The sequence below is a fragment of the Agelaius tricolor genome, unplaced genomic scaffold (assembly GCF_023055355.1).
Source record: "Agelaius tricolor isolate 1412-34295 unplaced genomic scaffold, bAgeTri1.0.p SCAF_5, whole genome shotgun sequence".
NCBI classification, from domain to species: Eukaryota; Metazoa; Chordata; class Aves; order Passeriformes; family Icteridae; genus Agelaius; species Agelaius tricolor.
The window spans coordinates 21620518-21633294 of record NW_027269265.1 but is presented as its reverse complement, the minus strand read 5'-3'; the positions used below and the strand labels follow the sequence as shown (position 1 = coordinate 21633294).

The 12777-nt window shown below is 40.0% G+C and overlaps 1 protein-coding gene across 21 annotated transcripts in view; it reads left to right on the top strand.

The window, feature by feature from the left end:
• NRXN3 (neurexin 3) overlaps positions 1 to 12777 on the top strand; it is a 967492-nt gene that overhangs the window by 257791 nt on the left and 696924 nt on the right. For 15 of the 21 annotated variants that reach the window (XM_071426717.1, XM_071426709.1, XM_071426704.1 and 12 more), the window contains 3 exons: positions 1784 to 2085; positions 6719 to 6742; positions 8548 to 8709. In XM_071426717.1, coding sequence (XP_071282818.1) covers positions 1784 to 2085; positions 6719 to 6742; positions 8548 to 8709 — 488 coding nt within the window. The remainder of the gene's footprint in view (positions 1 to 1783; positions 2086 to 6718; positions 6743 to 8547; positions 8710 to 12777) is intronic. The other 6 variants (XM_071426711.1, XM_071426710.1, XM_071426706.1 and 3 more) reach the window with 1 other exon arrangement.

Below are 12777 nucleotides of genomic sequence, written 5' to 3'. Positions count from 1 at the left end.
AGTAATTGTCATATGAGGGATATGGTAACTTACGAGATCACACCAGGAGTGCTCTGTCTCCTGGTGTGATCTCCTAAGTTTCCATTAGGGGAAGAATCACTTCCCTTGGCCTGCTGACTGGATTCTTGCTAATACAGCCAAGGATGCAGCTGGCCTTTGCTGGAAGGGCAGGCACTGCTGACGTGTGCTCAGCTGGGACCACAGGTCTTCTTCTGAAAAGCTGCTTTTGAGCCAGTTGGCTCCCAATGTGTGCTTCTGCATGAAGCAATTTGGGTGGCTGTTTGCTTGCAGGAATATCTGGACACATGGCTTGCCTACAGAAGTGCAAACACACATTGCTTCTGCAAGAGTCTTTGCTTAAATCAGACCTTTCACTTGAGAATGTTATATGTACAAGTTGCAATACTGTGGTGTTTTTTCACCATTATTTTATGCTGTGAGAACACAGATTTTACCATGTAGTTATTCTCCAAGAATGGCTATGACAACAAGTATTTTCCCTTCAGTCTTGTACTAATAAATTCTGGCTAATCCTTATTAGGATTACTAAATGGTACAAAATGAAGCAGAAAAGTACTAATTATGCCAATGAAAATAGCACCACCATTTGCCTTATGCAGTGATTTGTAAGCAATGATAGCTTGACTGCTTGTACTATCTACTGCTCAGCCTTGCTTTCACAGCTGGGAGTCAGGAAGGTGCTGCAATATGGAGTGGGGGGTGGGATCTATACAGACTCCATTGAAAGTACCATTTCCTTCCAGCTGGCACTAGCCACCCCTCCTCCAAGCCTTCCTATCACTCTTCTGGATTTCTTCCACTGGATAAAATCAGGGTATGCAGCTGGCTCAAGTCACATAACACAATTCTGCAGCAGAATTGGCTTTGAGTGACTGGAAACCCAGGTACTGGGAAGTAGACCTCCAGCCTCCAGCTCATACAAAGGATGTTCATGGTATTCAAACACTGCTTCCAGTGGCTTTCATTATTGAACATAAGATATTTCTTTTCTTTGTGAGGAAATATTAAATGTCATGTGCTGTGAATAATTCCCCCACGTTTATTTTTGCTGTTTGAAGAAGATGTGCTAATCTAGTAAAGGTAGAAGGAAAAGGTAATGGAAAAGGTAATAATACAGGCAAAGTTCTCACATGTGTTTACCAGCGACATTACTTATATCTGTGGACAAAATGTTTTATGTGGACTTGCTTCATGCTCTCAGAAAAGGAATCTGTAGGACCTTCATGTGGCTCTCTTGTTTGCTTGGTCTTTCATTCCGTTGAAAGAAAGGGGCAGCTCTGTTAGGATTACCTTCTGGTGTCTTTCTGAAATTTCCTGTCAGGTTAATATAAGTTCAGATGGCAGTAGTGCTGAATCTGAATATTGATCTTTGTAAAATGTTGGTGTTTTTTTAATCAACACATATGTAGTGGTTGTGTTGTGAATAATAGAGCTTTCCATCCTTCTCCTAAAAAGGATGTGAAATGTCTTATAACAGTCCTTAAATGTGCTTTTCCTAGACACCACTGCATACTGTTGAATGGTCCCTATGGAGACAGTGCTGCAGTGAAACTAAAAACACAGCACTGAAATTCATCGCTACCAACGACCCTGCAGTTTATTCTCTTGGTAGCCATATTACAAAAGGAGCTCCACAGTTATTAGCATGCCTTGATATTTAGCTCTACAGCTAACAGTGCTGTGGGATGCCTAAACTTCGTGACGACCATAAATCTCTTCTTGGCTGAGTGCTGAATGGACCTTTTGTTTCCCTTCTTTGCAGCGCGAGATGAGAACATGGCCACTTTCCGTGGCTCCGAGTACCTTTGCTATGACCTGTCGCAAAACCCCATCCAGAGCAGCAGCGATGAGATCACGCTCTCCTTCAAGACCTGGCAGCGCAACGGGCTCATCCTGCACACGGGCAAGTCAGCTGACTACGTCAACCTGGCCCTGAAGGACGGTGCAGTGTCCCTGGTCATCAACCTGGGGTCTGGGGCCTTTGAGGCCATTGTGGAGCCGGTCAATGGCAAGTTCAATGACAACGCGTGGCACGACGTTAAGGTGACACGCAACCTGCGGCAGGTAATGGTGAAGGGGAGAAAGCGCTGGGGAGAGTTTTGTTTTGTTTTGTTGGGACAGGCAGATGGGAGAGAGTAATGGAGAAATGGGGAAGCTCAGTGCTATTGCTACAGTTTCTCCACCTATTCTGGATCTTGGTGCCTAAAGGACAGTGAAAAAAACATTAGTTGATGGGAATTTATCCCTCTGGCAATATCTTCATTTCCACTTTATTAATTTTCTATTTTTTTCCCAGTTTGATTTAATAATAAAAACTTGTGACATAACTTTACTTTCATCTCCCTTTTCCTTTTTTCTGTTCTCCCTTTTAAATTTTATTATTTCCTTAGTTATTATTCAATCTTATCAGTAATATTCTTGTTGCATTTAATTACTGTGGGAATAGAGTCTATTGCCAACAGCCAATGCTCTACACCTCTCTCCTTTTTCTCTCAGTTTTGTTAATTGGTTTAACCATTGCCATGATGTCACAGTTCTAATTCTGAAAGTCTTTTGTTTTTCTTTTCCTTTTCTTTTGTGTGTGCATATGAGTGTGCAGGTGTGCAGGCTGGTGGGTATGTGTGTAACTATTTTAACTTTATAGCTTTGGAATTAATTGGCTGGAGTCTTTCTGAGTCTTCTTGATTCTCTGTTCTTCTTTTCTTCTTTTTGATTTTTTCCCCTTCTTTCTATAATGAGATTCTACTTTATTTCTTGTCTCTGCCTTGAGACTCTTCTGTTTGCTGTGAGGACTGGAAAAGTGGAAGGATCAAAAAACCCCATGCAAACTCAGATCAATCCAGCACCCCACAATTCCACTTTGGAAAAGTTTTTCTGATTTTACCACTGTAATTTTGCACATCTACATGCTGCTTTTCCTAGCAGACAACTATGTCAGGTGACGTATTTGATAGTAGGCTAGTCTTAAAATCCTAAAGCCTTTCTCATGAAATATAAATTCATACATAAATAGATAAGATAAAATTAAATAACTGCTCTGAAAGCTGGTAAATATATCAAGTCACTAAGAGCCATCTGCTGCATAATAAATGAGGTTTATATGGTGAATAGGAGCTATTTGATGTCTTGCTGATTGGTAGAGGAGCAGAAGTAGCTTGTAAACTAAGATTTAGAATTAAATTAAAAATCAATTTGTGAATAGAATGTTACCTGTTTATTTTCTCATTAATGCCAATATTAACACAACCTTTAAATAGCTTTATATAAGTTTATACAATGTAATTTGTGGAAGGATGTTACACTAGCTAAGAGCAAAGTCTCTGTGAGTATAGGATAGTCAGTGCCAGGAATCAGAATAAGTCTCTACTAGTAGAGATAAGTGGATAATTTTTCTGTTATCAGCAGTTCATGTCTTTTCAATATTTGGGCTTGGGGCTGAAGACTTTTATTTGTATTTCCCATGTAAATCCCTGTATTTCTACATGCTTAGGATGGCTGGGTCTGAAAAAAAAAATCTGTCATCAAACTTTAATGAGACTACAGAAAACTTACCTATGAAGAAATCAATCTGTTTTCAATAGTTTATATACAGATGAAAATTTCATTTCTTATGCAGTGGATGGGTCTTAATGATTCTATTTTGTTTAACCTTTCCCATCAGTACAGTAGAGGGAGATGCACTAACTGGTCGAGGTTTGTCAGTCTCGAAAGGTCAGAATAGATGGCTTTATTTGATGTGATTTTTTAAATTTATTTTTAGGTAGTTTCAGAACAGCTCGTCCTTGAATATCTCAGTAGAGCTTATTGGCCACTTCAGTTAATTGTACTTTTTATTTTTCATTTGAAATAAATTTCAGCAGGCAAGTGTGCCAGAAGCAAAATTAATTCTTGCTTCATGCCAGGATTGGTTTGGATATTGAAGATGCAGAAGGTGAAGGGTCACAAACAAAACTGTGGATGGGAAGCTGTCACATTCTTTTTCTTATTATTTTAGCTAGTGATTTTTTGATTGGTCCACAGAAGTGGACCAAGAAAATGGAAATCTGTCTGTGGCTTTTCGTATTGGATGAGTCTAGGGCAGTACTGTGGTGATTATTAGAAAGTAGGTAGTCCCTTTCCAATTAAGCAGTACTGTAAAATCTTAAGCCTCCTGATCTATTCACTGTGAATGTTTCTAAGTGATCCTGAATTCTTAAAGAGTCCAACTTGACTGGGCAAGAGAGAAGATGTTTTAATGAGATGGATGGGCTCTTTGCAAAGAAAGGCCTGTCTTCAAATCAAATCACATTTAAGTAGCAGAAGTGATTTGGCGTCCATTTCTATAGTTAAACATGACAGAATACAGTTTAACCAATAAATATCAATAAGGCTGGATTTTTTTTAGTCATCTTTTCCCTGGATACTTGCATTTTAACTTTTGATCTGTCTCAAAATCAAGACATTGACCCAAAACCTAAAGCTGCCCAGATATTGGAACTGATGAGGCCTTGAGGCAGGGTAGTCATGATAGTCCTGAAAGTTGTCATTCGATATAATTTTGTATCACCTAAATAATTTTGTATGAAAAAGATTATCGGTTCTTTGTCTTTCCTGACATAAATTCACTTGTAATGTTGCAGTATAATATAGTTCACTAGAAAGTCTTGTTTCCAGCTGTGCTCATGTTTCCTTAAAAAAACTCATTTCAAAACCAAACATAAAACCCCAATAAAATATATTGCCTCTGAATGTTGAAGCTTTATAAGAAAATCAGTAGCCTCCTTGTAATTGCTTGAAAATATTGCACTGGAGGTAGATATATTTCTCTTTACAATGAACTTTAAAAGCAATAATTTAGACATTCCAAGAATATTATCTAAATCTAAGCAATTCCAGCTAAATGGACTATCAGCAGCTTCAGGATGCCATTTAATCTTTTCCTCTGCTTTTTTGGGGGCTAAGAGAAAGGGGAGGAGGATTTGCATAATTTTTTGGCTGTTTCTAGAATTAGAGTAGAACTTTAAAGAGTTGGACTTTTGCCTAGTGGTTTTTTGAATTGTTAAATATTTTGTAGCTAAGTTGGGAGAGTACTAAGGGCTGCTTTTTTTTAGATCAAATGACTATTACAGCAGTTAATCGCCTTAGAGACAAACCAAGTGAATCCACAGATTCCCTTGAGTAGTGATTGTTAATGTCAAAGCAAATCTCCTTGTTTATTTATCTTATTATTTCAGTTAAAACTAAGCCCTCTTTCTGCCTTGTGAGAAACCTTTACTTAGCAGTAGGATCACGGCTGAATTTTACCCGGGCTTTCAGAGCGTGTTTGGGGCAGTGTGGTCTGGTGGGAGGACGAGCAGAGGAGACTGAAGGTCAGACTTGTGTGTCTGTCTTCAAGTCTCCTGTTGACACTCCATGTCATTTCTAGCATGCTCTTCTCCCTGTCCCATACTTCAACTCCCTTGTTTGTAAAAATAAACTTACTAACACAACAATTTGCTGTGAGTAAGACTTCCTTGGTGAAGAATTCAGGAGTTTGTGCTCATTATTTCCAAGTACAGGCTATTATTATGATTTCATTCCCATTGGCAAATAACCTTGGGACTTCATGCTCAGTGCCACAAAGTCTTCAAAAACGTGTTTCCTTAATCAGTGCACAACTCTGAAGCCTGCAAGCAGATGGTTTTTACATGAGGCAATGTAGATCTTGCTTGTGTAATTTAGGATAATTCTTGCCAACTTCAGTCACACTGCAACAGGGACTTGGAGTCTGCACAGGCTGCCCTTCCCTATTAACACTAAAGCTAGTCACAGTGCAAAATCTATTGTGAAGATCTTTAGTTCCTTAACTAAAGTTAACTAAAATACAAAGCAAAGTGTAGGTTCTAACAGTTGACATCTGCCTGCCTTGGGACAGGTTAAAAAAGTTCTGCTGAACCCAACCGACTGGTAAATTCTCCTAGCTCCTGTGTAATAAAGATGCTAAGTCTTGTCAATCTTCTGTCTTCAACCTGGATACAAGGGACACAGGCAAACAGCCAAGCACAGGCACTGTTATGTGCTTCTCCTGAAAGTCACAAACTCAGCTGCTGTAAGGAAACCTGCAGACTGGGAAACTTGGAAGGAAGACACAGAGTCTTGGACTCATCTTCAGCTGTATCCTCCAGCCAAAGAAAATACTGGCCTTGTGATATTCTGCAGCACTTGAGGGTAGTGAAGCTTGGAAGAGGAACTGGTGTGGTGGTGGGTGGAAGAAGGGAGTCATGGCTGGGTTTGTGCTGAAGGGGCAAACTGTGTACTCTGTGTGTATATCTCTGAGCATAAGGTTCTTGTTAGAGGGAAGCACCTTGATGAGCATTTGAAGAGTAAGTATTGCACTGTTTTAACTTTTCTTCAGGTCTGGATAATGTGTATGAGGGTTGAAGTTACTGACTAATACCAGGGTGGGAAGAGTAGGCAGCCCCCTGTTTCTTTACAGTCTAAAAGGCATGGTTCCCCATAGAGTCCTGGTCATATTGTCCTCTTCCTCACTTTGTGTGTCTCAGGTGCCCCACGCCTTTTTTTGAAAAACTAACACTAGATCATTCATGCAATGTGTCATTTTTACTAACCAACTAATGTACTAACACCCTAACGACTCATCTTTGCTTTTAGTTATTTTAATTAACAATCGTTCTGTTCACGATTTTTTAATTTCCTTTCTTCCCCCTTTTCCGCAAAGCACTCAGGCATTGGACACGCTATGGTAAACAAACTACATTGTCTGGTAGATATCATTCTTATTGTCTCTTTTTTTGGGTTTGCCGTGTGTTACCTGCCTTTTCCTCCCCCTACCTGCTCTTTTCCCCCCTCCTTTATACTTACTGTTTCCTTTAATTTTATTCTAATTTCATTGAAAACACGTTGTTTCCCCCGCCCTTTTTTTTTTCTTTCCTTTCTTCTTTTTGAATAGAAAAAATGAGCATCAAAAGCAACTAACACAGCTCTTCTGGAAATAGGGTTTGGACATTTCTGTCATTGTTTTCTTCACCTGTGTCTTCAGTTCTTTTTCTTTTTGGTGATAAATTGTTGGGGTTTTTTGTCCCTTGTTTTTGACTTCAGATTTCTTTCTTTTGCTTTTGTTTTCATTTGGCTTTTTTTCTTGGCTTTTAGTTTAGTATGGTTTTTTTACTCTGAAGGTTTCTAGATCAGAACCATTGCAGGGCCTCTAGTCCGTGGTGGTGAAGGCTCTCTTTTTCTCTCACCCTTTTGTTGTGACAATGGCTATTATGGGCAAACTGGCCAGAGTTGTCCTCTTTCTCATGATTTTCCCCCACTTCCCTCCCTCTGCTTTTTCTCCTCCTTCTCCCTCTTGCTCTCTCTCTCACTTTCTCTCTCTCTCTCTGACCTCTACCTGCGTGGCCAACAGGAGCTCAGCCGGTTGTTTGTTTCAGTACACACTCTGCATGGCATGTCCACGTCTGGTGACTCGCCCGTCTCCTCCTGGCCTCGATCTATTTTCCTCCATCTTCCCTTGCAACCACTAACAACATCAAGCAAAACACATCAAATTCACTTCCTCCTCTCCCACCCTTTCCTTCTGTCACCCTTCACCCTCCATGTGTTTGTGGTTAGAGATTTTGGGGACGTTTCTGTTTCGTTTTGAGTTTTTTTGTTATTATGGAATTCGTTTGGTATTTTTATTTTTGATTGCATGCGAGTGTGAAATGGTCATTTCTCCCTTTTTCTTCTCCTTCTCTCTTTCTATTTTGCTTTTTTCCTATTGTCTTTCTCGACCTCAGATATATTGGCATGACAGGTCAAAGTGCAGTGTGTGCACGCTTTGTAGCTCTTTCTTTCTTGCTTTCTTTCTCATATCCACTTCTATTACATTTGTTGGTGTGCGATTGATTTATTTTGATTTATTTTCTGCTTATATTTTTGTTATGGGTTAATTTGAAAATTTTTTTCTTTTTTTTTTTTTCTTTCTGTTTTTTTGTTTTTGTTTGTTTGTGGTGGGTGGGGGGTGTGTGTCTCTCCAGGTACATGGCATGCACATCCATAATGTATTGAAAGTGAGTTCCCTCTCCCCCTATCCCTGAATGCATGATTGTCAGTGTGCTGTGAGCAAAAGAAACTTAAAAAATAAAAAATACCAACCTCGTCTTCATTAGTGTTTTTTTTTTACTAACAACCATAACTAACTGTAATCATTAAAATAAATTCTAATTAATCATAAAATCAGCTAATATGAGAAATGTCTTTCAAGGACAGTTATATTTTCTGGCCTGAATAGATGGAAAGCATCTGGATGGATAGGCTGGTGGGTAAGCCTGAGAGTGCTGATGCACCAGAAAGGGAAGAAGCAGATGCTGAAGCATTTCTCTGTGGGAAAATCAGACCAGAAAATAGAGCTCAACTTAACTAAAAAAAAAAAAAAAACCAAACATACCAAATCTCAACAAAATCCTTTATAAAACTGGCATAAAATTATAGGGGAGGTAAGTTGCTCTGTTCTGGATTGTAAGGTCATTGCTGGGATTTTCTTTGTCCATTGTGTCCCTCAAACAGGTGACAATCTCTGTGGATGGCATCCTTACCACCACGGGCTACACACAGGAGGACTACACCATGCTGGGCTCAGATGACTTCTTTTACGTGGGAGGGAGCCCCAGTACTGCTGATTTACCTGGGTCTCCAGTAAGCAATAACTTCATGGGCTGTCTCAAAGAGGTAACTATTTGAAATTAATTCTTGTCTCTGTGCTTTTGATTTGCTAAAGTCATCACTCTTTTCTGCCTTACACAATTAATTCTTTCCCTGATGCCTAATTTTATAGTGATAACTGCAACAGCTCTATAAAGATAAACTTGTCATCCAGTTGGTCGGAAGGCTGGAGAACTCATGAACTTAAAGGCAAAATCATACTTCCAGTGCTTGGATTATAGAAAAAATACTTATGGTAGTAGAAGAAGTTTCTTCTCTAAGCTGCCAGCCCTTCAGAAGAAAGCTCTACTATCTTCAGAAGAAAGCATTACTATCTTCTAGGCACCACTTATAATGGCAATAGCCATTATAAAAAGACAAATGGCCTTTGGTTACTTAGTAGCAATTTGAGATGAAAAAATCGTAATCAGAAGCTTATTTAGAATACTTTTTAAGGTCCTGGATTTTACCTGTGAGTATAGTTAGATCTGAGTTTCCAGGAAGATACAAAAATAGAATAAAACAGAAAAATGAAAGTAGAAGGTAGCATAAAAAGTTTAAATTTTGCAAGGAGAATGCATCAAGAGGGTGTGTCAGGGAAGTGTGCCAATCACATGGCATGTAGAAATGAAGTGTACCATGTGTTATATTATGATTATTGAGCGATGCCTCTCCCAGAATTAAAGTGCAAACAAAACCATATGCTGAAGTCAATAGTATGGATTTTATTGAACAATGAAATGTGAGGTAGAGAGATAGAAAGAAGTAGAAAAGAGAGAAAAAGAGAGAGACAGATTAAGCAGAAGATAGCCACAACCCTTGCATTTAGTGGTGTCCGTTGGTCCTCCTTCACCCTAGGCTTCTCAGTGGTGGGGGGCCTGAGGTCACTCAAAACTTTTCACTGTTTATATATCTTTTCAAACAAAGGAATTAATGCTCATTGGTTACACACATCTTTCATTCTGTTGGTTAAATAATTCCCTTGCTTCTAATGTTAATTAGTCCCATGCTCAGTCTTTCTGTTTTTTGCAGTTGGTGGGTTTCTTGAGTTGGTGGGTTGTGAGTCAGTGGTCAGAATCTCCCCCTGGTGGAATTACCTTTTACCCAGTCCAAGCTGATTCAGTATAATTGCTTTCCTTATGGCCCATAATTTCTACATTCTTTATGTCCATTATGAGTTATGCATTCTGGTCTCACAGCTTTGTTTACCTCCCCCTAGGCTTGAGATAACACTTGGGCAATAGAATCACCTCTATCTTACCTCAAGTTCCTGGTCATGGTGGCTTAATTTACAGTCCAAGTTCCCGTTATCCATGGAGGCATATTTGGGGAAGGGATTAGGAGGTGGGGGGGGGTTGGGGGTCCCTCAGTAGTCATAGATGCCATTTGTCCTGTAACTTGGGATCTTTGAGACCTTTGTTTGACCAGTGATGTGTGTAGAAGTGGCTTCTTTACAAAATTTGCCACAGTGGGAAGTTTTGTGTGGATGCATTACCCAGGATGAGCAGATCTCACCTCTGCCTGGAGTTAGCACTATCCTGTCACTCCATTTTGTGCTCATTTCATGGCAAAGTCATTCTCTGGCCTTAACAGTATTTGAGACAGACAGCTGTGATCTTTAGGGTTGCTAAGTTGGTGCACTTGAGTGGCTGCATTGGTCAGGAAGAGCTAGCTGGTTCTGAAAACTCTGTTGTTGTACTTTGGCTGGCTGTACTTGCCACATAGCATTGAGAAAATTCACACATGGGTAATAGAGATTAGATTGCCTGGCTAGCAGCAGGAACCAAAAAAGTGATCCTTGATAAAAAAAACCCTAAACAAAACAAAAGTCAAGTTCTGTCCAAATCCCAAACTTGGTACAGTTTAGTTTTGATGCTGGCTTGCAGTCTTTATCTTCTTTCTTCTCTCTTCTAATGCAATTTGTGATTATCACTGTGATTAATGGGGATACAGATATTGATGTCTCCACCAAGTGGTATAAAAAGCTTACATAGGAGTCATGGAAGCAGCAGTGCTGAACTAGGTGTTGTTCTGTGGCTGTAATTGCCTTGACAGGTCATCATCCTACTGATACTCAACTCACGGTGTCAGGGTTTGTATGTTATGTGTTATCTTCCTCTCCTCTGGTAAGGAAGAGTTGTTAGGGTCTGAAGCTCCTCTCCTGCCTGACCTCTAGATGACAGGGATATACATATGCTAGAGAAGAGTTTGTGAGCATCTTATATAGGAAATGAAACTTTGCTGATTGAATACAAACTGCCATACAGAGATCAAATCCTTCTGGTTACATTTATTGAGCCTTGGATCTGATTTTCCTGGGCACTGAGCATCCCAGTTTGATTGAAATCAGGAGGAGATACAGCCTCTTAGTGTCTCTTTAAATCAGGATCTAAATTTTATTTATGGATGCTATGAACATAACACTTAGCAGAGGCCATTTTTATGTGTGCTTTAAGTCAAGCCAATGGAGCAAAAAAGCAGTGACAAGAAAATCTTCAGCAGCTTTATTATTTATATAATCATTTGTATTCTGTTAGCTTGCACAATCTGCTAAGAGCCGCCAACATAGTCATCCCAGGCTCATAATGTTCTGTGAGAAGGAAAACCCAGGGAACCGCTTAAGCATGAGAGCAAGAAAACAGATAATCAAAATGTGCTTTGTAATCTTCACTTGACTAGGCAATGACAGGAGATGTGTATGAACAGATGTCTTGACTTGATGGTTGCTTTAGAGCTATGGTCTGCTTAAAAGCAACCCACTTATAGTAGTGGTCCAGGAATGCTTTCAATGAGCTTTGATCCTGGAGGGGCAGAACTGGGTTAGTGCAGTGCTTGTGTGCTTATGATGTGTCTGGTTCCAGAACTGGCTACGGGGAACTTTACTTGGCTTTCTGTGTAGCTTGTCTGTAGGGGGATAGAATATAAGAAAATAAAGATAGTGTAGAAAGTAATCTTACCCCTAAGGAGTTGCAGCTGGGCCAATTATCAAAGATTAGGAACAGCCTGGCTTTAACAGGCCACAGCTGTAACCAATGAGAAGAGTGATATAAAAGACTGGGTTGGCTGGTTGAGAAGGGAACTGGAGTCAGTTGGCCACTTTGTGAAGAAGAGAGAGTCAGTGCTCTGAGGAGCTGCCTACGAGAAACCCTAAGAAGGTATGAAACTTTTGTGATAGGAGACCAGAATATGGAACCCCTGCAATAAGATAACATTTGTCAGCATATTTTATAAATCAGTCCCCACAGCTTATGTTTCAAGCTTACATTTCTTTTCTCCATAGCCAAAAAGGATGCTCAGTCTCTCATTACCCAGTACTGGAGGAGCTTGGATTTTTAACAAAAATTTTCTAAGCTAAGAAAATTAGTTGAAGGGGTAGGGTAGGCTATTACCAAATATTATTCCTTTCAGTTTATGCTTTCTAGTAGAGCAAAGCTCTTCTTTCATAGTTAAGTCCTAGCTAAGTAATTGCTGATACCAGAGACACAACACACCCCTGAGTGGATTGCTGTTTTTAGTGGTGGAGAATGTCCTGCCAAGTCCTGTGCTGATCTCTTGAAGGTGTTAAAGCAGGATGGTCTCTGCATTCATTCAAGACTGGCTCTAGGCATGTGTTACTTTCCTAGGAAGGTAAAGGGATTTTTGCTAAATTTGAGGTGAAACTTTCAGCCTTTCCTCTGTAAGCTCTTGTATTTCCTCTAGACTGCATCAGTCTGAGAGTACACTGACAAATTTGCTCATGTTGGGGCTGAGAGGGCTCCTTGAGTGGCTTGTTGCCTTCCCACTTCCTCTGAGAGGACATGCAGGTACTGAAGTGGCAGGGGGCAGAGTGCCTGGTGACCATCTCTGCCCCTTTGCAGCAGGAAGGGACTTCCCCACTCAGCCTGGGCTGGTGCCAGGAGGAGGGGCAGCTCTGGCAGGGTAGGTACTTCATGTGAGCAGACTGTAAGCCTTGGTTAGAGGGAAATGGAGTGTCTAACAATGTGTTCCTGGCAAGGAACTAAGATTCTCAGGGCTCCTCTGCTGTAGTATCTATATAATATTTCCTGAAAGTAATCTAAATACCTAATTATCTAGATAATGGTTTCTTTAGGTCAG